Consider the following 22,791-nt stretch of genomic DNA (forward strand, 5'->3'; position numbering starts at 1 on the left):
ACATGGCAGAAATATGATAAACCAATTGTGTGTACTGGTCAGGACTGAATCAAGAGTTGCTTCCCATTTTGAGGGTTTCCTAGCTGCTTGAAACAGTTATGTGCAGCATCTAGAAATCTAGTATTATCTGAGTGGTCAATGTAAAGATTTCACATTTTACTTCAGAGTAATTAAAATAATTTGAAATAATAGTTCCCTGGGATTTCCACATTCCATTGCCTTCCTGCCACGACGTTTCCTTTGTACCTGCTGTGTCCATATCCTTGTTTAAGGTAAGCTTTCTGGGTCTGTGCCATCATTATTTTAGAGAATTCTGTGAAACATGGAAAGCATTGTTTTGGCTTTCTGTTGCTGTATCCTGTTCATATCAGACTCTTTTACTATGTTTGTCAACTTCTATCCTATTCCTTACTTGAGGTTGCAGTGTCTACTATAGGATTCAGAACAGTGCATCCTGTGTGCACCAGTCTGCTTTCTCCTACTTGTCAGTTTGAAATTTATGTATGATCTTCCTGATGTGAAGTGCAGATCCTGTTTCCCTCTCAGTTCAGGTGGAAATCTGGTCATCTTTTGCTAGGCTTAATCTACTCTAGAAGCTTCCCCAGTCCCTGATGAACCTGAGCCTCTCTTCTTTACTCCACTGCTTTAGTCATGCATTGAGACTTTGCCTCCTCACCAGCTGTGTTATGATGGGGGTCCTGGTCTTTGGCATCCTACGTTCTTCCTCCAGAATCTGTCTGTCTTTTTATGTGGTACCCAGGTGGACCACAACCCCTGCCTCCTTCCCAGCATTTCCCAACTTGTCCAGACCTTTTTGAAGTTTGTCAGTGTAGCACCAGTGGGCATATCAGTATGCTGTCTCTGGAATTGGGAGCCAAACCTGTTAGGTACCTGGTAACTGAACCACTGATGGCTATTGCCTGTCCCTTTTTCTCAGCTGGGATTTCTGCCCTAGGGAAGTATTGTCAGTACAAGAAGATACACAGACACCTTGTGCAGAGAGGGGATAATTGACCAGGATTATTACACCCTTAATCAGTTTGGTGCCTTCCTGCCATGAGACTAGGGCTGGAAGAGCTTTTCAGTGCCCTAAAAAGCCTCCTCAGTTTAACCTCTTTCCTTAAGCAACAATAGGGTTTTTGCCTGCAGGTGAGACTGTTCAGAGATTGCCATGAAGCCTCTGTGTCATGCATTCTTCCACCTATGCCACAATCAAGTCACAAGAAAGGGCTCTGTCTCTGAGGATCATGGGCTGCCTGGAATGAATACATCTTCACACCACCTGTGCACAGGTCAGGTGATCATATGACACTTGATACTTTACCCTTGGAAATTGTCACCCTCTAGCTAGGCTTCTGACTGCATTTCTCTTGCACATCTGGACTGACTCAATAGAAGTGTTCCTATATGGGATGGCAATGCAGCTTCCAGTTAAGGCATTGAGAAGCAATTATGTTATGTGCATCATTAGCAACTGTATTCATTGTGTTTCATAACAAATTATGCTGAGACATTGACTGAATCCAAATTAGGAGAAGCTGAGGCTTATCTTTAGCCTATATTTCATTCAAAAGAAGCTGGCCTTCCCAGAAAGGCAGTCTTCCTGTTACTTGGGTATGGACTTGATATAAGGTGGAAGAAAGAACTCCAGCCATGTAAGCTGTATTTGCATCGGTGTGTTACTAAGCTGGTGATCCCTGAGCTGTAGAGGGGTCAAATGAAGGCCATTAAGATGGAGGAAAAGTCCCTAGATGTTAGAAACTTTATTGCAGCAAAGCAAAGAAAATGTGCCACACGCATATCTTGTTGTGATGTTCTGTCTTCTTTGCCTTCTGAAACAAATCTGTGTGTAAGGCTATGTGGGCATATATATCTTCTAGTAGGTTTGGTGGAACTGAGAAAACTTAAAATTGAAAAAAAGATTCCCAAGAAAAGATTGAGAAATACTACTTTAGGTTAGAGTTTGTGCTTGTGTTAACTGACTTGCCAGTTAACTTGCTGTCACTAGCACAAATAGAAATGCTTGTCTAGACAACCTGCAAATATTTATATCACAAATGTTTATGACCTAGGAGAATTTTTCCAGGACAGAAATGTGTATGTGGCTAGGTGGCCACAATTAAAATTAATGTCTATGGAGTTAAAGAAGAATGACAAACTTGAATGTAGCTGTTATGGGGGCAAGTTCTTGTCTGGCCACATGACCAATTTCAAAGGAGTTGTTCTTGTCTGGCCAAATGACCAATTCCAAGGGAGTTAAGAGGCACATGCTACTGAATCTATATCAGTTTGTCAGCTCTGTATCTGGCCTGGGACTGAACACTGTCTCTTTAGAGCATGGAAATTTTCTGCATTGGTCCTGCCCATAATTGCTGATTTGTTTTTAATTATACCAAAGAAGGAAATAAACTGTATCCTTGCAAAATTTTCATGGCTCTTCTGATTCGGGGTGTTGCAGGGTGTAGTTAATGTTCTGAAAAGGCTTTGAGATTCCTGGATGAAAGGTGTGATGAAAGAATTGTATTGTTATTGTTTTAGGGGAGGAATTGTGCTACTGGGTAAGCCTCTGTCACTGAGACTTGCTAGACTTGTTTGTTCTGACTTGCCTATGACTCCTTTCTTTCCTAATTTGGGAGATAAAGCCTCAAGTCTATGCTGAGATGCTGCACAGTGCATTGTGGTGTTTGGGACAGTGCATCTCACAGACAGAAAAGCTTCTTGCTGACCTCTCAGTGGTACCCAGAGGTGAGTGCTGCAGCATTCTGACTTGCTCCTTGGTAGTTTGGGCAGCACAGCTATATCATGTGTAGATTTATAGGGCAGTTTGAGCTTTGACCGAGGGTGTGGGGAGAATGGCACTAGCTCTGCGCTTCCTTATGTTTTGAGCTGCCTTCCATGCATCAGTAATCCTTCTGATATTTAACCCTTTCTCCTCACCTAAAATGCATTTGTTTTCTGAGAATTCCTCAGCTCCTCTGCAGCATGGTATGGTGACAAATCAAGGTGGCCTATGGCCACTGAAGGTTGGAGCAGGTGAGAGTCATCTCACTGTGCCCTGACTCTCATCTGCCATTTGTGCTAGTGCGGTTAGAATGTGTTGCAGTCACAACCGTTGAGCTAATAGCATGGTACAAAAGGGTGAGCAGAGTAAAGTAGGTAAAAGTAGCTTCTTGTGCTCTTGTTTATTTTCATGGGCTTTGTATGCAGCCAGTGAAGTGTTAATCTGTGTAGAATCAGCTTGGAAACACACCAAATCTGGCACCAGACCATTTCACCCATCCTGCCTTGGAATGAAAATCAAACTGAAACCCCACAAAGACTATTAACTGCTTGTTTGGTGTCTTGCTTCTGGAGTAGATTTCAACTAGTCAAAGTGGGATGAAGGGAGGCAAGCAGAGCTATTTTCAAAGGCTGAAAAGCAGAGATCTGCTATATCTGGGGCTGCTGAACTAACAGAATAAGATACTTGTGTGTGACCAACGTAGCTGGAAGTGGAAATCTGAGAGGTAAAGATGATGTAGAAGTTGCAGAACCTTATCCTAAACTGATTGCAATCAGTGGACATGTACTTAATATTTCCTTTACACTGGGATGATCTTTCACATGTTCATGCAGATAGTAAAGTCGTTACGTAGTGAGTAGCCCTCCTAGTTCTATTAAAGGTTATTTCAGAATATGGGAGTCTTTCTCAAGATGTTGGCTGTGGCAGACAACTGTAGAAAGATGTGTTACCAATCATGGGTATTTCAGTTGTTGGCATTACAGTTTTGTCCCACAGACTGTTGTAGTAGTACAGGTGGCTAGCTCTATCCCAACAATTAAAAAGCTCATAACCTCCAAAAAGCTGTATGCAAAATGGATGAGAGAGTAAGGAACAACAAACCTTTTGTGCTGACTGCAAAGGTGATCAAATAATCAGGGAAGCCTGTATGAGCAGCACTTAGGCATCATGGATATAGTTACTGGTAAGCTCTGAGTTAACACATCCCGAAGACTGAATGCTGCCCTTGAATCTTGATGCAAATGACAAGAACAGTACTTGGAGCTGTTGTCTATGCCCAGCTGAAGTTTGTTCCTGGGAAGCAACAAGACCTTGGTAGAATTGGATGGTTAAGGGGAGGAGCTCAGTTAGTAAGTGGCAAATACATTAGTGATGCTTTATCTGACTGCAGAGGGGTGGCATGCAGGACCAACTGTTTTTGTAGGATGTTTGAGGGTGTGGGGAGATCAAGCTGATTCAGCATGACACACAGAACAACACACACATTTTGTTTCCCTCAGCAGATCCCTTCAATATTTGGAAGTCTTCCATTGTATCAGAATTGCTTTGGGACACATCAGACATTGAGTGATTGAGGCTGGTAGGTAACTGACCTTATCCAAACAAGGGTCTTGCAGTACTTAGGCAGGCACTAGCTGCTTCTGTTTCAATGCCCAAAGTAGTAGAGGTTGTTGTCCCATTCTCTTAGAAACGTGTGTCCTGAGTATGCCACAAGAGTGGAGGAGAAGCATTAGGTTGGTGTGATGCTTGTGGCAAAGGTGGGAGTGGAATTAGCATGTCTTGTTTTGTGGCCCTGTGCTTTTGCTACAGGACTCCTGGACTATGTCAGATGTATTTCAGTTGCTGCCATTCCCAGCCACCCTGCCAAGGTAGACAGCTTCAGGGACCTAGTCTGGATTTTCAGATTGCACTCACCAGGCCAGCAGATTAGTGTGGTCAGTTGTCTTGTGAAAGGTCCCATTTCTAGGAAGAGTGGTTGTAGGGATGTGCCTGAATCTATCTTTGAGTGGAAAAACTGATCATGGCTATAAATGTGGAGAGACCCCCATCAGCAGATGTGCCACCCAAGCTCTGCCACTGGCTCTTCTGAGAGTATTGGAATATCAGTGAGCAGGGGTATAATAATAAAAAAATATAATAATGAATTTATTATAGGAAGACAGCAGCAAATCAGATAGAAGAGGCTGTATGTTTTCTTCTATGCGGAGCATGGCAAAATACCTTTGGTAAACAGCTGGTGCCGGAAAACATGGTTTAGATTAATCTAAAAGCAAATCTAGGTCAGGGTGCTATGAGGGCTTAGCTTAAGAAGTCAAAAAATGTTGAGGGCAGATCTGCAAAACAGAACAGGGTAGCTGTTCCCTGCTTATCCAGCAACTCAGTGACTAGGGCCTCTTCTTAGGGCACAGATGATAGTTACGCTTCCTTTTCTTGTCAAACAGACATTTTCTGATTGGTTTTCTGTATTGTTCTGAGGCTTTTGAGAACACACAGTAGCTCAACCGGAAGAGATGGATAAGCTCGATATAATGAATCAAATCCTGTCAGGTAGAGGTGGGACCTGAACTTTCATCACTTGCATTGTGAATGAACATATTAACCTCTTAGGGTGTTTGGTACAGGATGAGAGAGGAAAAACAGCTTGTCACCTGTGTATTGTGCTTGTCTTTTGCTTTTGGGTAAATGTTCCAAATTGGAAGGTAAAGAATTCATTTGGGGTTGATCAGAAATCCAACCTGAAAACCTATCTGTGTTCTCCTTGGTTTCACAAGGAAGACTAGACAATTTTAGCTCTGTAAAATTTCAGTACAACTCTTCTTCCTAATGTGCCAATAACTATTAATGTAGCTTTATTTCTTGCTGTATTTCACTTATTAAAATATCGTGTATCGAGGCTTGATTTAATATATCTCTCTCTAAACACAACTTTACTGTGTTTAAAATAACTTAATTCTATACAAATGTAGCTATTTCCAAAATAGTTCATTTGGATGATTTTTTTCAGTACGGAATAACTTTTTAGTGATCAAAACACACTCTTTGGCTTAGAGTCAGGGTGTATAAACTAGGAGACTTAGTTTGCATTTCCAGACCCAAATGAACTGTGATATGAAGTTGTCAGATGCTGCTGTGTCCATGGACTGTCTTGGGCTCCTTGGGAATGAAGCGTGTTTTAAATGAGAACAGGGATTGCTGGAGGGAGGTCTAATGTTCATCCATAGTATTGCCAAGATAAGCAGTTTTGTACTGAATTAGAAGATCTTGGGTTTGAAACTTCGTGCTAATCCACTGCAGACTGAAAGCTGCCAGACACAGACCCTGAGGAGGTGGGTTTTGGAGCAGAGAGGACTCGGCCTTTGAGGTCTCCCAGCAGAGTCTGGCTTCTGATCTCTTGTTAAGGTTTGCTCTTGAGGAATGAAAGTTATCCTCATCCTTGCTGGTGGATGAATGCATTGGTATTACCTGAATTCCCATCTGCCCCCCTGAGAGTTAATTCACAGCTTACTGGAGTTTGGGCAGTAATAAAATCAAAGCATGTGGTATAAGGAAGCAAGAAATGTGAGGCTGTGGAGAGCATCTACACAGGCAGCTGTGGTATTGGGGGTCTTCTGAGGAGAACACTTACCTATTAAGCAGTGCCTCTTTGCCACAAGAAGAAAGAAAGGATGCATCTATGGTTGAAGGTGATGAGATCATCTCTGCCTCTGCATTCATCAGCACCGCAGAGGATCAGTGTTTCTCTGGCCAGCAAGTGTTGCTGGGTGGAGCAGAGTTTTCTTGGTTACTAGAGTGCAGAGAAGACCATGCAGAAGTCCGATTCCTAAACAGGGGGATCCATCTGTTGCTGAACTGTTTAACTACGGAGATGGATGGCCCAGGCACAGGAATTCCTGTCAGGTGGTTGTTCTGGTACAGCATGACAATCCTGCCCTTTATGGCACAATAGCGAAAAGGCTAGGGGGGCAAAGGAGCTAGTCGGAGGTGTAGTGTGTGTGATTAATGACTGAATGCATTGACTGGACATAACCTGAACAAGAACTCTCTTTCACTAAACATCCTAGTAGTCCTCAGCAGAGACAGGCTCAAAACCAGACCTAGTTGTGAGTGTGTTTTTGTTTTGTGAATACAGACCCTAGCATGACAGTGTCAAAGGCTAGAATTCCTGGGCACTACTGGAAATATATGCTGCTCTAATACAAGCAATACACATTTGGTGTTGCCTGCACTCGAGCTGTTCTTCAAAGAGTAAAGGTTAGATGATTTTGGGCCAAACAAAACCATCTGTTCCCTGTATTCACGCTGATTCCTGAAGTGGGTGGCAAAAGATAAGGGATTTCCTAAAAAGCTAGAAACAGGAGAGTTTTTCTTTCCCAACCCTTCTGCACAACTGGTGACTAGCATGTCTGCTGATAAAATAGAAAAAAATGGGGGCTGCTGAGCTGGGTCCTGCAAACAGGCATCACAGTTGAAGGATGCATACTGGTAATTGTACACTGTGGAAGGTGATGAGACTTGGTGCTTCTGTTGCAGAAGAGATTTTTTTCCTGTTCTGATACTTATCTTGGCAAGATGGAAGTCAAGAGCATCCTGCTAAAGGGAGGAAACTGGTTTGGGTTTGAAGATGTATTTCCACTGTAATTTGTATCTCCTATATACAAATTAATTACCTATATGAATGTAGAAATATGTGCTTCCTTTAAACTGTTTTCTTAAAAAACTTTAAAGTGAAATCAGTATCAGAAGTGGAGGAGGTTTTTATTCCTCATCTCCCATGTTTCCATTTACCCCAGCACTGCAGCGGTTCCTAAGGTATCTGTTTCCCCTTGCAAGTTTGTGTGATCTGTGGAGAGAAAGCAGTTCTGAAATGTTGGAGGAGGAGGAAGTCTGTGCTGCCAGCGTTTGTCGATGTAGCTGGTATTTGCACAAAAAGGAAATAGAGACAGATTGAAATGGAGGACAGTGCTGCCTGTCAGAGCATGAGTCCCATAGGCACCAAGATGCTTGTTTCTCAAGTGCGAGTCTTAAGCCCTTGTAGCTTGGGCATAAGGCCACGTCTTGAGGAAATCTGTCTGTATACAGTTCAAGAAAGCCGGTGGTTATGAAACAAGAGTACTGTTGCCTCAGTATCTGTGGAGTCAGCCATATGGTGTCAGGGCTGTTCCATGTGTTCTCTGTGTCAAGAGCAATGGAGGGATATTGCTCTGACTGCTGTTCAGGTGGAAGCACACTGGGGTGGGAACAGCTGAAGCACAGGGAACCAGTCTGATTGAGACTGATGGCAGGGGCTCAGGTTGGAGAGCAAAAGCTCTCCAGTGAGGAGAGTGAAGTCAGATGCTAAAGCAGAATCTTTAAAACATGAGACGTGGCTAACTAAGGAGAGGCAGAGGCATATTGCCATAGTGGGCTGTTCTGGTTAGCCAAGGGGCTTGCCCTCAAGGGAAGTAATTCCCTGCCCATGAGGTATGCTGCAGTTCCATTAGCTGGGACTGTGAAAGACTGTGAGATGAGGATGGGAATGCTCCATGGGAGGCTGCAGCATGTTAAAGAAACTGAGGCAGGACAATCCCACTCGTCTTAGGTTTTTATCTGAATCTCTGCATCTGTTAAACCCTCAGGGGTAATGGATAGCGTATACGGTGAAGTTTTAGATCGTGAGAAGTCAAGGCCTCCATGGAACCAGTTGAGCTCTAGTGTGTGTATATTATGTGCTTACTGCAACTTGCAGTTTCCAAAGAAAGTAATCTTGGCCAGCCTGGGCTTTCAGACTCCTATCAGCTGCCCTACAGTCTGTTTTGCAGAGCCTTGCCATCAGGGAACTGAGCCAGTCTAGTCGGGAGACAGCTAGATTTGGGGAAAACTGTGCATTGCTAGAACATATCTTTGCCGTAGTAAAGCAGGCACAACAGAAGGAGAGGCACTAGCTTCTCTGTAGCATGTGACTCTGAAGCAGAAGGCTTGATCCTGGTCACCTGTCCTGTGTATTTTGGTAACACTAAGCTGCTGCTTGGGACCACCTGCAGTTGTGGTGCTGGCTGAAGCTACCCTGTTTAACTTTTTCTTTCCAGTATGCCACCTGATTGAGTGGGTAAAAACTTGCCTGTGTCCCTTCTTAAGCAATGGACTGGGATACCTGCCAGCACTCTTGATAGCCAAAACCAAGCTTTTATGTGAGGACATTAAACTCTGAGTTGCTTCTAACTTCCCTGTCACTGCTGAGCACACCATCATTATGTGTAGACCTCTCAGGTGCTTCCTCTGTAGCTCTATCCTTTTTTCTAGTTTGCCTTGCTTACCACCTCTCCCTTGTAGCTTTGCTCAGCCTTCTTGTCCTCAGGGCAGAGTGTATAATCCCATTCTGCTCTCCCACCACTTCACTGTATTTTGCTGTCTTGGATTTGTGCATCATACCCTTGCCTTGACTGCTCATTTGCCCCCTCAGCTCATTTCCAAAGATGGAGCCTCTACTGGTATCCTGCTCTGCTTTCACTGTGATTTCTTCTTTGCCACCTTGTAGTCAGAAAACATGCAAAGACTTACTCTGCCTGCCTTTCTGCCCCTTCCTGCCCCTATTTTCTCTGATGTTGCTCAGAAATGGCTGTGCCATAGGCCTGAAAAGGGGAAAACAGTATGTTGTATGTCTGGTCCACGGCAATACAAACATGGATCAGTGGGTGTAAAACAGCATAGTGACTAGCCAGCTGAATCCCTCCTCCCCAGAGCTGGCTGCTGCCATTTGTCACTCCAGGCACCTTTGAGAGATTATCCCACGTGTTTTTCTGATACCCTGTACTAATGCCAACCATGATGTGGAGATGCAGTGCGTGCCATGACAACAACTACTACATAGTGTGCTGTGGAATTACTAGGGATCTGAAATAATTGTGCTTAAGGCTTTGCATCATCCTACAACAAAGCTACTGAGGACATGCGCAAAAATGCAGTTTTCCTAATGTTCTCTTGCTTAATGCTGCACAGGAGGACATAAGTGGAGGAGAAAGGCTTATGTGCCTTTGTCCATGTGTGAGTCAAGTGCCCAACCCTTTTACAGGTCTGCTGTTGGCTTTCAGCAAGTCACTAAGTCTCAGTCTTGTTGCCATATCATATTTACACATGAGTAGCTATTTCTCTCTGACAGATTGTCTGGCAGGAGACAGGACGTGGTCACTTACAATGTATGTGTGGTTTTGGTGCAATAAAACCCAAACCCTGTAGGGGATCAATAAATGTTACTACTCATACCAACTAAAAATAACTCAAAGCTGTATGTTTTATAGCATCTCTGGTAGCCTAGAGTATCCTTGGTGCAGAAGTTATTTCATCAGTCATGAATTACTACATTTATGTTCAGTTTAAGCACCTGCGTGTGCAGTCAGCTGCACTTGAAATCTGTGTAATATTTCTTGATGGGAAATTGTCTCTACTAGCAATACCTCCACAACTTTAGGCTTTTCTCAGGGGTGCATGTGAGGCAACGGAGGCAACTTAGAACACAGGAAATTCTGACTAAATATAAAGAAAAAGCTTTTGCCATGAGGGTGGTCAGAGACTGGACCAGGACTCCTGAGAGACTGGGGAATCTCTGTCTTTGGAGATACTAAAAACTTGACTGGACAAAGCCTGGAGCAACCTGCTGTAGTGGGACCTGGTTTGAGCAGAAGGTCAGACCCGCAGGGTCCAGACATCCTTCCCAACCTACCTCATTCTGTGAGGTTTGTCAGCTGAGCTAAGCTGTGCCAGATATGATTTGTCTCAGGATGCGTTGTTGTCTTTGTAATAGACTTGAATTTCTCCATGTTGTTTTCTTCAATGCAGATAGTGATCCAGATGGACAGAGCAACGAAGCGTATAGAGCCATGGAAGATAGCAGTCATTGTTGTGTCGGTGATAGTAGGCTTAGCGCTCATCATTGGCTTGATTACATTTTTTTTGTGCCATGGTAAGTGCACCACTCTTCTTCTTATCACAAGTCTTCAGGAATCTGTTGTGTTTCACTTGCTGCTGTGGTCTTGCCTGATGATTTAGGTATACAATTCACCCCTGGTATAGAATCCACATGAGAAAGCTAACTAGACCCTGTTCAAGATCTGAATTGATTAGAAAACCTGCAAGAATACTTAAAATATCATTTACTTGAAGCAGGAATTTGTTTTTTCCCTCTGTTTCTTGTCTTGCTCTGGTGCCTGCACTGGTATCCGTGGTTAACCAAAGGCTAGCAGTCTTCCGTGTAAGCCAAGGGTGTGTCTAGTACTCAGGCTATGCATAGTAAGCTTGGTCTTGAACAGGATTTTTGCAGAAGCTTAGCCTGGCACCTCTAGCTGAGGATATTTGAGAGAGGGCAGAGGTTTAGGCTTTTTGGAGCCCAGGAGTCAGTCCTGGTTGCCAAGGGCCTGGCTTCAGTAGCACATGAATGAAGCAAAGACATTCAGTTCCCAGTCTCTGAGATACCAGCATGAGGGGTTTTGAAATGCCTTCCTGCTGGGATGGAACTAATCACATTGCTGTCACAGCTCACCAAGAGTCGACGAGGCCGTGGCTTGCATTAGGACACTAGACAGAGCAGTGGCAGAGCTACAGCTTAGCTTTGCTTTTTGCTAACTCTGCATTATGGGGCCCATCTCTGCCGTTCACCTGAGAGCCAGATTTTAGACTGCTGAATGGATGCAAACAGCTCTGGGCCACCTGCCTCTCAGTGAGGCAGGGACATGCCAGAGTGCAGCTGGGGAGGAGTGAGTGTCTCTAGTGAGTCAGAAGGGACATATGTGGGCTAGTGTGTCTTGTGCTGTGCTCACCTAAGGCTGATGAGAAGATGGTCCCCAGAGAAATGTTGTAGTGGGTGTAATTTAGAGCTACTTGGGATGGTCTTCAAAGTAGAAATGAGCCCCTAGTTGGTCCATGGGGCAACAAGATGGTCCAGAGCCCCCTTTTCCCAAAGTGCTGGTAAAGCTGTAATTCCACAGCTGACAGGATCACAGCCAGAGCCTGGGAGCCTTACTTGTGCCATGCTCTGTGAGGTGCTGTGCATGTCTGAATTGTACTGAAGCCTTTCCTTTTCTCTTCTGTAGATCAGGACCGATATTACAGTGCATCTTTCCTAATCACCAGTGTCAAGTACAACCCTCTGTATGAAAGGCAAACCACAGAAGAGTTCAGGCACCTCAGCCAAGACATTGAAACCATGGTAAGCTAGGATGTTTCTCTGTTTCTGCCTGACCTATGGTGAAGAGTCCTGTGATTGTGTGATTGGAAATAGTCAGAGGTGATTGTGCTTCATCCTTATGTGGCTGGCCTTACCTTTCAAACCTTGCTGTAGTGGTTTAAAGATGCATTGCTGACTGCGTGCAAGCAGATGGTAAGCACAGGTGCTGTCTGTTCCAGCAGCCCTGTGGTGGAACAGGCACCCACAGAGCAGAAGGGACAGCAAAATTGGCCAGCTCAGCTGTTTATTTTAGTTCTGCATCCTCTGATGGAAATTTAGTGGTGGCTTTGGTATAGAGGTGGAGATCTGAAGACATTTTCTTGTGTTTTGGAGGCTCACAAGACTGTTATATCTTGAGAGCATGTACATATTACAGGTTTATTTTAACACACTCTTTTCCTTTAACAGATATCTGAAGTATTCAAGGGGTCCTTTCTAAGTAAAAGGTATATCAGGTCCCATGTTGTCAGTCTAAGGTAAGTAATGTGAAGGTCAGGAGTAAGCAGGGATGTGATAAATATCCTTTCTTCCTATCCCTTGACCATATGGAGCGTGCTTGGTGGTTTATGCTTGGATTACACCAGCAGGACGACTAAGTCTTGCCTGGTTGTTGCTCTCCTCCAGTGCTCACAACGCTAAGGGCTCAGTTACCATCAGAGGTCAGCAAGGAAGAGAAATTTGGCCTTATACTTCTGCAGATTGATTACCTGAACACCTGTTGTTTGTGGCTGTGATGCAGTAACTGAATTACTAGGTGATCCCAGTTTTCACTACTAGTTAAGGGCTTGAGAGATGTGGAGTCAGCTCTTTATTCCACTTAACGCTTCTTGTGGAAGCTCAGGCTGGTGTTTACCCCTCTGCATGGTGTACAGCTGGAGGTGACTATTCTCTTCCCTCTCTGAAAACATCTGAAGGAATAAATGATTCCACTATGAGATACCTGGATACAGAGTTCAGGGAAGGAGGCAAGTGGGACATACAGGTATAATGGTCCTGTGAGAGCTTTTAAGTGTTTCCTCTCTCTGCAGTAATTATGTATTACGCTCAGTGATAAAAGGCATCGCTTCTCTGTCCTTTACTGTACTTTGGGTTGGAGTTGTATTTCTATAAGGCTCAATTCTGCTGTGGAATATTTTTCCCTAGACAGCAAAGACTGCCAGACTTCCCACAAATGACCTTCACAGCACTTCTGGGCTTTCTTGCCTTTACCTGTCTCCGGATGGAATGAATCATTTCCTTAAACTGTTCTACATTGTTTTCTGCCGTTGGTTTCTTCCACAAGCCTCCCATACTGTATATCAACTGAAATTACAGAACTTGGGAGCTAGCCTTCAAGCAACCTCTTTACACCTTTTAGGTTGACCAAACAGTGTATCTCTTCCAAGCTTGTTTTCACTACAGATAGAGTGTTGTGCAACTAGGCACTGGACCAGTTAGCTACATCTCTGCTGTCTTTCCCTCTAGGTTTCAGTTGGTTTTTCTTTAGACTGTTAGTTAAAATATTGGGCTCAATATTTTATACTGACAGTAAGTGATCATGCCTTGCTCTGATAACTCAAACTATTGAGATTTTTGTCTCTAGATACAGTGGAGCTAACTGGCCAATAAATGGACAAGTGACTTAAATGGAAAGAAATGCCAAAAGACCTTTTCAACTTTTGTGGCTCTAAACTGAGTCTCTTGAATGGCTGTTAGGAATGGCCTGCTGGGTATCTGTTGAAGGGTTTTAACTTGCTGTATTGTTCCTACTGCTGTCTGTGTCCTACTGACTATGAGTTGTGTGGAGGCCAAAGGGAGTGGTGCCTCTTCTCAGCTGTGCTGCTTATAACAGTTCCCAGAAAATTCCCTCTGATCATTGTTATAGCAAGAACCAAGCTGTCTGCTGACATGTCATCATCTTCCTTTACTTGTGCACAGCTGTGCTATTTGTTCTATACATCTGTGCAGGCCAGACCTGTTCTCATATAAAGAAGGCAGATGGTACAAAGCAGAACAAAGAGGATTAGTGGGCAAAGAGAGAATGACACCACTTTGTTTTTGTTGGTTTGCAGCCCAGATCCTGGTGGAGTGCTTGCATCTGTTGTTCTGGTATTTAAATTTGCCTCGGCTGACAGTAAGGCAATGAGCTGGGGTCATGTCAACAGTGTGTTACGCAGAAGGCTGAAAACAAGTTCAACATTCTTGAATGTTGACCAGTCTACCCTTAGACTCACAGGCAAGTGCCTTAGGTTTGTGTTTTTAGCTTGGAATTTGTTCCTCATACTTTGCTGTTCTTACTGTAATGAGTTGCACTTCAGTATGCAAATATGAGCTATTCTTATTCTGTTCTTTTGCCTTCTCAAAATTGTGTGTTACGGCTGACAGCCTGGGAACTTGGAAGTAGCAGCATGAAAAGAACTAAAGCATGCTGGCACTGATTTATGAGTGTGACCACTCCTCTGTGCATCAGAGGCTCTCTGTGTGACCTAGCTCTGTCGAATGAGACAGTTTCCCCCCCCACCCCAATTCATCAAAAAAAGGCCCAACTTTGTGACCATGGGTTCACAGATTACTTTAAGGCACACAGTGAATTGGACAAGAACCTGTATCACCAGGTACTGAAATGCAGAGTCTTCAAGCTATTAAAAAAATAAAAAATGCAAGGCTGAGATGGTTCCCTTCTCCACCCCTTTGCTTATTTGACAGATTGCTGTAGCAAGTGTTCATAACAAAACCCTGAGGTTCCCTGGGCAGTAATGGTCTCCCATGAATCTGTTGCTGGTTACCATTAGAATCTGGCAGAGGGTTTTTGTAGGAAAGAAATTAGTAATGTTACAGTTTAGCTCCAGCCAATCCCACCACTGAGGATTTGTGAAGACTGTTTTGACCACCCTGCCATACTGAACCTGAACAAATGCGTGTAGGCGTCTATATCATGCACAGCTCCCAGCACATGTAGATGTTACTTGAACCTATTTGCAGTCATCTGCTGCTCTTGTTAGCTTTAAGCTAAGGCAAGAAAGATGTATCCTTTCGCCTTACACTTTCAGTGAGGAACAGAGGCTTAACTGAACTTCTCCAACAGAGCAAATTACTCCTTTTACCGTACTGTCACTCCATGCAGCAATGCAAGCTATTTAATTTGTGTTTGCTGGGTACAGGGAGGGAGTCTGTGCTAGATCACGTAGCAGTAAGAGATATACTCACTGTGGTGTTTGCTTTTCATTTCAGAGTTGAATAAAGAAAAGGGAGATAACCTTTTAAACAACTGTAAGTACAAATGCTTTATAGAAAAGGTCCTGGCACATGGTGCTATAGGTTCTGTATTTACAAGATTTTTATGCTTTTGAGATGCAAGTTGAAAAAATAACTTGTTAAAGATACTAGAGCAGTAGACAGTGCATGAGCCAGGGAAGACTTAAACTCATTTTCTTGCAGTCAGGCTGGTTCTGAGGTGTTTGCAGAATCAGACATTCTGACTTGGTGGTGGGAAGCACTTGCTTTTAATGTTGGTTATGGGAAGTAGGGGCATATAGATGAGCTGCTGTTAGTGAGCTTTGCATAAGGGCTGCTGTTGCTGTGGGTCAGTATTCTTGCTGGAATCCTTCCAAAAACATTTTTCCTCCTGCCCCCTCCTCCTTGCAGAAAGGCTTGGCAATAGCTGTCTGTCAGATTTGAGCTGAACATTGCAATATACAGGGAACGGCCAGAGGGTGGGAGAGGGAGAAGAGCTGACCACAGTGAGAGCACGGCAGTGGCACAGCCCTGGAGAGGGGCAGGTTCTCAGTCCCTCTCCTGTTCTGTGCTGCCCCATGAGGTCTTAAAGCTCCTCTGGAAACAGGGAGACAACATAAGTTCCCTCCTAGGGGACTACATCAGTCCCCTGCACGGTCTCGGAGCCTTTGCACGTTAGCTTTCCATCTTTAAATGGACTCTGAGAATTAACTGGTTTGGATCTAACTTTTTTCAGCTGAGTAATACATGACTGTGCTGTTGGCACAGTGGCTATAAGTAAACTGTTGGAGGAAGAGGACACTGTTTTTTGTTGCTGTTGTCAAGGCTGACCTGGAGGTGACCTGACAAAAATCCTTTCTTTGTTTGCTTAGTTTGTGGGTGGGTTTTTTGTTTGGTTTTGTGGTTTTTTTTGCAAACTAGTCTTCAGCCATTCTGTGACACTTAAAGCTCTACTGACTATGTTGGTCTTGCCTTTGCTATGGAGGTGGGATGTTACAAATAATGGGAAGACTGCGTCCACTGAGTTCACAAGTAATGTACAGTGTCTGTCTTGCACATGTTTTGGTGGTGATGTGTGTATGAAAGCTTAGAGCTGCCCTGGTGTGGTGGTTCTTTGTGGGGGTTCCTCAGTATTTTCATACTCAATTTTTAAGAAGTCTTTTTAAAACAAAAGCAAACTAAGGATGTTCTTTCATACACTACTAAGAGAGGTTTAGTCTTTAGGTGAAACTTACATGCCGTTATTATGAAAGCTGTATGAATGTAAATGCTTAGGTTTAATTATCAGTGCATGTCTTTGTGCCTAATAATCTCTGTGTGCGCAGATACACTAATAGCTATATATGTTACCTTTCCCTCTGTACAGCTCTGGTCAAATATCAAACAAAGCAAGGTTTGTAGAGGCAGTATTTTTTTTTTAACTAGGTAAACAGTTACAACTGGGGAAAATAAACAGTCTCAGATATACTGCCCTCAGTTCCCATAGGAGTACATATGGGCTTGTGTGTCTGAAAACTGGCTTAATGAATAAGTAGTGACTCTTCTACCAGACTTCTTTGTTTACCCCACATCTATCCTGAGACACTTGTAACCATGACACTTAGTTTCCCTGCTATTGGAGGCACTGCTTTAGGTGAAGGCTGTCTCTGACACCCCTACCCCATTACGCCTGTGCCTGCAGCCATGTGAGCCTTTCCCAAAGGAGCACCCTGATTTCCCTCAGTCAGCTAAGGTGGAGCTGCCTTTTCTTTGACAGGCTGTGGAATACGAAGACAGACATTCTCCTTCGCAGGAACGGAGAGAATAATTGGTGGGCAGCGTGCGCAGGATGGGGAATGGCCATGGCAGGCTAGTATTCAGCTTGATGGGACCCATCGCTGTGGTGCATCAGTGATCAGTAACACATGGCTAGTGACTGCAGCCCACTGCTTTAGAGGGTAAGTCATAAGCACCTTTCTGATCTTATAGGCCTTAGGACTCTTGGGTGCTCTGACCTTTTGTGGCCCACTAATGTCTGTATCTGCTGAAAGATAATGAAGTTTGGCTCTTCTCTGTCCTGTTAGGCAAACCTGGCCACATTGTGTTTTGATGCTCGAATGGAGAGCTAAGCTCCTTTGGGGATCTTGTTTTGCATGGCTGTGACATAATCTCAAATATCTTACAGAGAGATCAATCCTCGGAGGTGGACTGCCAGCTTTGGAATTTTGCTGAGACCTCCAAAACAGAAAAAATTTGTTCGAAGAATTATCATTCATGAGAAATACAAAAGCTTAGTCTCTGATCATGAATATGATGTGGCTGTTGTGGAACTTGCCTCTGCTATTGAGTTCACGAGTGATGTGCACAGTGTCTGTCTTCCTGAAGTATCTCACATTTTCCCAGAGAATGCTTCCTGTTATGTCACAGGTTGGGGAGCTTTGGAGAATGATGGTGAGTGTCTCTTGCCTTCCTGTGCCCTGTCACACATGTATCTGAGAAGACTGCTGTTAGTTTTATGGGTTTTTTGTTTATTTTGTGTTCCTTAGACTTGGTGCTTGATAGGTGCATGTGCTAATGATACACTTGTGGACTTGGTTTGCTGCTTTTTTTTCTGGCTTGGTCAGTGGATTGGAATATGGGGGAAAAACCCTACAGGTCAGCATTACAGGAGTAAGAACAGCTTTTTTTGTTGCCACATGCATTGTGCTGGTTGAATACATTCTGTTCTCTGTTCCTATTGGCCCAGTCCCTCTGGGTTTAGCTCTGACATGAGTTCTTTTGCCACTCAGCTTTGTCATAGATGTGTCATGACAGTTTTTATCACTTATTCTCTCTCTGATCATAAATCAGGCTTCAGTTCATCCAATTATGTGAGTGAGCTTCATTCAAATTAGTCCATGTCAGTGAGGTTAGAGATGATGGAACTATAAATCTGCTTATGAGAGTCATTGAACTACCTAGGTTGTGTTTCATGGTAGACTCTTGGGGTGTGTAGTGATTGTCCAAAGCTACATTGCAGTTAACCAAATGGGTCTCTCCAATGATATCAAGGACATCTTGTAGCCTACAGTTGAATTCAACACTGAAACATGTACAGAAATCCCTTTGCCCTTTATGCTAAAGAGCATCTGGTGAGAATAAAAGATGGAGAAGAATTATGTTTGGAAACAAGTGAAGAACTTTAGCAGGGGGAAAAACTTTCTTCTTCCTGAGACATTGTCTGGGTAGCTCCCTTCATTGCCTGTAACGTCAGAAAAGCTGTAGGAAAATCTGGCTACTCCTAATCCTTGAGTGTTTTAGGTTGCATACCCTGTCAGCAAATTCTAATGCCACTTCTTCTAGGCTATAGTGTTAATCAGCTTCGACAAGCGGAAGTGAGAACTATAAGCACTGAAACTTGTAATAGAAGACAAGTGTACAATGGAGCGATAACAGCTGGAATGTTGTGTGCTGGATACTTGGAGGGGCAGGTGGATGCCTGCCAGGTAAGTATCTTCATAGGTAATAGTAAAAAGGAAATAAGTGGAGTGGAAGGTGATGTTTCCTAGAAATAAAATATACTTTGGGGAATCTTGATTAAGTTTATGGGGTTCAATATCTTAAACAGATGTAAATGAAGAGCTTCATGGCTTGTGGGCTGAAGTCTGCATTTAGGTGCTTGGGGTTTATATATAATGCACATGTGAAAATACAGATGTGAGGGTGTGGAGTGGGAGAGACTTAATTAGACATATGCTGTCAGTCTCTGTCTTGTCAGTAAACCATGTGGAGGTTGAATTATAGCTGTGGTCTAGAAACAAATATCTGTCAGTTTAACAGAACAATTCGAGGCTCGCTGCATTAGTGATGTGAATGCTGTTTACTTTGTTCCTGCCTGTTGACATTTTTCTCCTTAGGGTGACTCTGGTGGGCCACTGGTGCATGCGAACTCCAGAGGAATCTGGTATCTTGTGGGAATAGTGAGCTGGGGAGATGAATGTGGCAAGCCAAATAAACCAGGAGTGTACACGCGAGTGACTTACTATCGAAACTGGATCAACTCCAAAACGGGCATCTGAAACCTGCAGCAGCTTAAGTTTTCTGGACTGTGTACAGCTATTCTTCTGACACATTCTGCTCTGTGGTTACCCTCTAAACAGCTGCTGGCTTAGCTTGTGGTCATGTATCAAGTACCAGCAAGCTTGGAGTAGTCTAGGACTTGAAACTGGTTTGGCCTACAGCCAGACAGGAATGGACTTGATCCACGTGACAGCTGTTTGTTCAGGAAGTACTGTCAAAGGGACAACGGCCTTCATCTATATGCAATATACTGACCCTCTTTTCTCCATGGCCAAATGTCTTGGCCCCTACTTTTATACCCAGGCAAAGTGTTTGAGCCCAAACAATCATTTACCAGCATCCAAGACAAGGTATAACTAAAATGTGGCCTGCCCATTTGCTGTGTGCTCCCAAGGCCCCATCTATCTGTGGACCAGCTACAATCCAGCCCCTCACTCCAAGGCTGCTGCGCTTCTGAAATCTTGAGGTTTATTCCTGCATCATTCCAGGGAGAGTACTCTAATGAAGAATGGAAGATGGCTTAGAGAAGTCCTAGTTCCTAATACCACGTCAGACTTACTTAAGTGAATAGAGAATTTCTCCTTGCTGTGTTATCCTGAAAAAGGAATTAGTGAAAAACACCAGCTTCTGTCCACCTTCTTTGAACAAGTGTATGTGCGCGCACTCATCCCTTCATATGAACGGCCCCTACCACAGTGTTTGCCGTGAGAGTGATTGCTGGACTTAAGAACATAAAATGGTTTTTGGTCTTACCAGTCTGTTGTCATATCAGAGGATTTGGCTGAATTAATTTCCATTTTTAACTTTCCAGATTGTGTTGTTCTGAATAAAAGTCCTCGGCTTTTTTGTGCAGGATGGAGGACTGTAACAATCTCAGTATGACCGTTGCCAGAAAAAACCCTCTCAAACTGCTTATTCTTGTGAATGCTGTTCTCAAGTCTTCATAATTTAATATGTGCATCTTCAGCTGCATCCAAAAAAAAAAAAAAAGCTTTTGTGTTACAGTGGAAATACCCGTCTCCTTCAGAGCAGGGCAGAACTTCTGACTGACCCAGTAATCTTATGTAAAGATCTCTCTCTTCTGTCCAGAAGTAAGAATTGCCTGTGTCTCACTGCCAGACCATAGCTAACTAATTTAATCTCAACCACGCAAACTTCATATTCTCTCTGACTTCATGTTTTCAGGAGCCCATATTTCTATCTGCCAGGTAGATCTCAAACACTTTCTACACCCCAGCAGCACAACATGCCTATTCCTGGTGAGGATGCTTTCCTTGGTGTGTCTGCAGATTCTTTCCAACACTTAGCGTGGATGCTGATCCTGACAACAGCAAGTGCTGTGGTCTTAGTTGCTAGATAATGAGCCACTCAATTGCTCTCTTTTCCTTCTATGGTCAGAAGAGAAAGAACTCAGCAAAGGAGATACCATCCACACTGCCAAGACTCGGAGCTGGTCCAGTGTGGCAAGCAAGCAAGAATCTTGTGCCAGGCTAGAAAAGGCAAACAGCAGTCTTTTGGCATGCTCATCGTTAGAAGATCTGGGGGAAACAGGCCGTCAGTGATTACAGTCTTGGGATCAAAGTGTTGTCCAAATTGAGTACAAGTCAGTTGACGTAATCAATGGCAGTTCAGGGGATCCCCTCTGGACTATGCAGCTTTCTGCAGATGCTGCCAAACAGAGCAGTAATCCATCAAGTTAACAGGAGTATTTTGATTATGCATCCTGTGATCTGGCTCCTTGCCAGTACAGAGAACCATGCTTTTCTAGAGCCTCACTGGAGGTACTGATATATTTGGATGCACAGAGAAGGTCTGCATGAAAGACAAGGGTCTGCAGCTGTTTTCTGTTCTATACTTGTGTCTATCAGGAAACCTGGCACTTAAAAAATTTTTCTCAGGGAACTTTTCTTGTGGAATGTTGTGAGCTTCAGAAACAAAACTTGGTGGCTTAATTTCTACATAGGGAGTAAAAAGTGTCAGACTGATTCTGTAGGTCTGTTGAGCCCAACAAATCTCATTTTAGTCCCTTAAGCAGAACACGGCTTTGAAGTATATTGCTTGTAGAGGAATTTTAAATATGATGTATGACAAGTATATATGATTTTATTCTTGCTGGTAGCAATTGTCTTACCACGGCAGTGAATAAAGTTTGATCTTAATGAAGAAAAGTTTTATTACAAGATGCCATGGATTTCCAGTTCCCAAAGCACTTTAGGCTTGGGTTTTCAAAGGGCATAATGGTTTCCCCGTCCTGCTGGATTTCATTGTAAGTTGGAAACTTAATATTTTTAGGCTTGCAAATCCCAGCTATCTCACTGGTTCCCCAAAACAGGTAAGTAATGTCCAAAAAATTTATTTTGCATCTGTGAACTTTCCAGTTGTGCTTATTTTGGGTACGAAATCAGCAAGTCTTAAGCATTTTGCTCTGTATCAAGGGCTGCAGTAAATATCATTCTCCAAAATGGTGCACACAAGGCTGAAAAACTGAACTCGTCATTTGCTTAAGGAGCTACCAGTTCTGAGCATCTGCTCACAGAGCTACAGTACCTGATCCACCTTAATGCCAAGTGCCAGCACAGTGCAGCCAGGAGGAGTGGGGCTGAAGAGGACCTGACATCTACATGGTTTGGGAGCCTTTATTTTGGACTGCCTTGTGGAGTTTTTCAGATGGAACCCAAAGTCATGGACTAAATGAACCCAACGGACATCTTAGAAGGATGGCGCATAGACCAAGAGAACAATATCTGTGTGTATATATTAAGACAGGAAAAGCGGTGGTGGTTAATTGAAATGTATTGGAAAGTATGGGACCTGGGCATGACGTAAATGGTATAGAATAAGGGTAGATACTGTCCTGGTTTTGGCTGGGATAGAGTTAATTTTCTTCCTAGTAGCTGGTATAGTGCTGTGTTTTGGATTTAGCATGAGAATAATGTGATAACACACTGACGTTTTAGTTCTTGCTGAGCAGTGTTTATATTAAGTCAAAGATTTTTCAGCTTCCCATACTCTGCCAGTGAGGAGGTGCACAAAGAAGCTGAGAGGGGGCACAGCCAGGACAGCTGATGCGAACTGGCCAAAGGCATATTCTATACCATATGATGTCATGCTCTGTATATAAACTGGGAGGAGTTGGCCAGGGGGCAGCAATTGCTGCTCGGGGACTGGCTGGGCATCAGTTGGTGGGTGGTGAGTGGTTGCATCACTTGTTTTTCCTGGGTTTTGTTGTTCTTGTTGTTCTCCTTTTCATTGTAATTTCTTATTATTTTATTTCAATTATTAAACTGTTCTTATCTTAATCTAACAGTTTTCCTACTTTTGCCCTTCTGATTCTCTCCCCCATCCCACCAGGGGAGAGGGTGAGCAAGTGGCTGTGTGGGGCTTGGTTGCTGACTGGGGTTAAACTGCGACACAGTTGGAACAAGTCTTCTGATCCAGTTTCTTCTGGAAGCAATGTAGTTTACATGCTCTGAAGCCTCTTGGTGATGCAAAGCAGTGTAAATAGGGACTGTCAGGAAGAGTGCTTGAAAGAACACCCCTCATCCACCGGGAATGTTGGTGC

At 43.6% G+C, this 22,791-nt stretch overlaps 1 protein-coding gene across 1 annotated transcript; it reads left to right on the top strand.

The window, feature by feature from the left end:
• Nucleotides 1-1,261: 1,261 nt before the first annotated feature.
• Nucleotides 1,262-19,228, top strand: LOC140651812 (transmembrane protease serine 11E-like). The gene is made up of 11 exons (XM_072861772.1): nt 1,262-1,297; nt 2,637-2,735; nt 10,595-10,718; nt 11,845-11,960; nt 12,387-12,454; nt 14,030-14,193; nt 15,189-15,227; nt 16,948-17,128; nt 17,356-17,621; nt 18,513-18,655; nt 19,067-19,228. The coding sequence occupies exons 1-11, from the start codon at nt 1,262-1,264 to the stop codon at nt 19,226-19,228; spliced, it is 1,398 nt and encodes a 465-aa protein (XP_072717873.1).
• The last annotated feature ends 3,563 nt before the right edge of the window (nt 19,229-22,791 follow it).

This window comes from Ciconia boyciana, chromosome 5 (assembly GCF_034638445.1).
Source record: "Ciconia boyciana chromosome 5, ASM3463844v1, whole genome shotgun sequence".
Lineage (NCBI taxonomy): Eukaryota > Metazoa > Chordata > Aves > Ciconiiformes > Ciconiidae > Ciconia > Ciconia boyciana.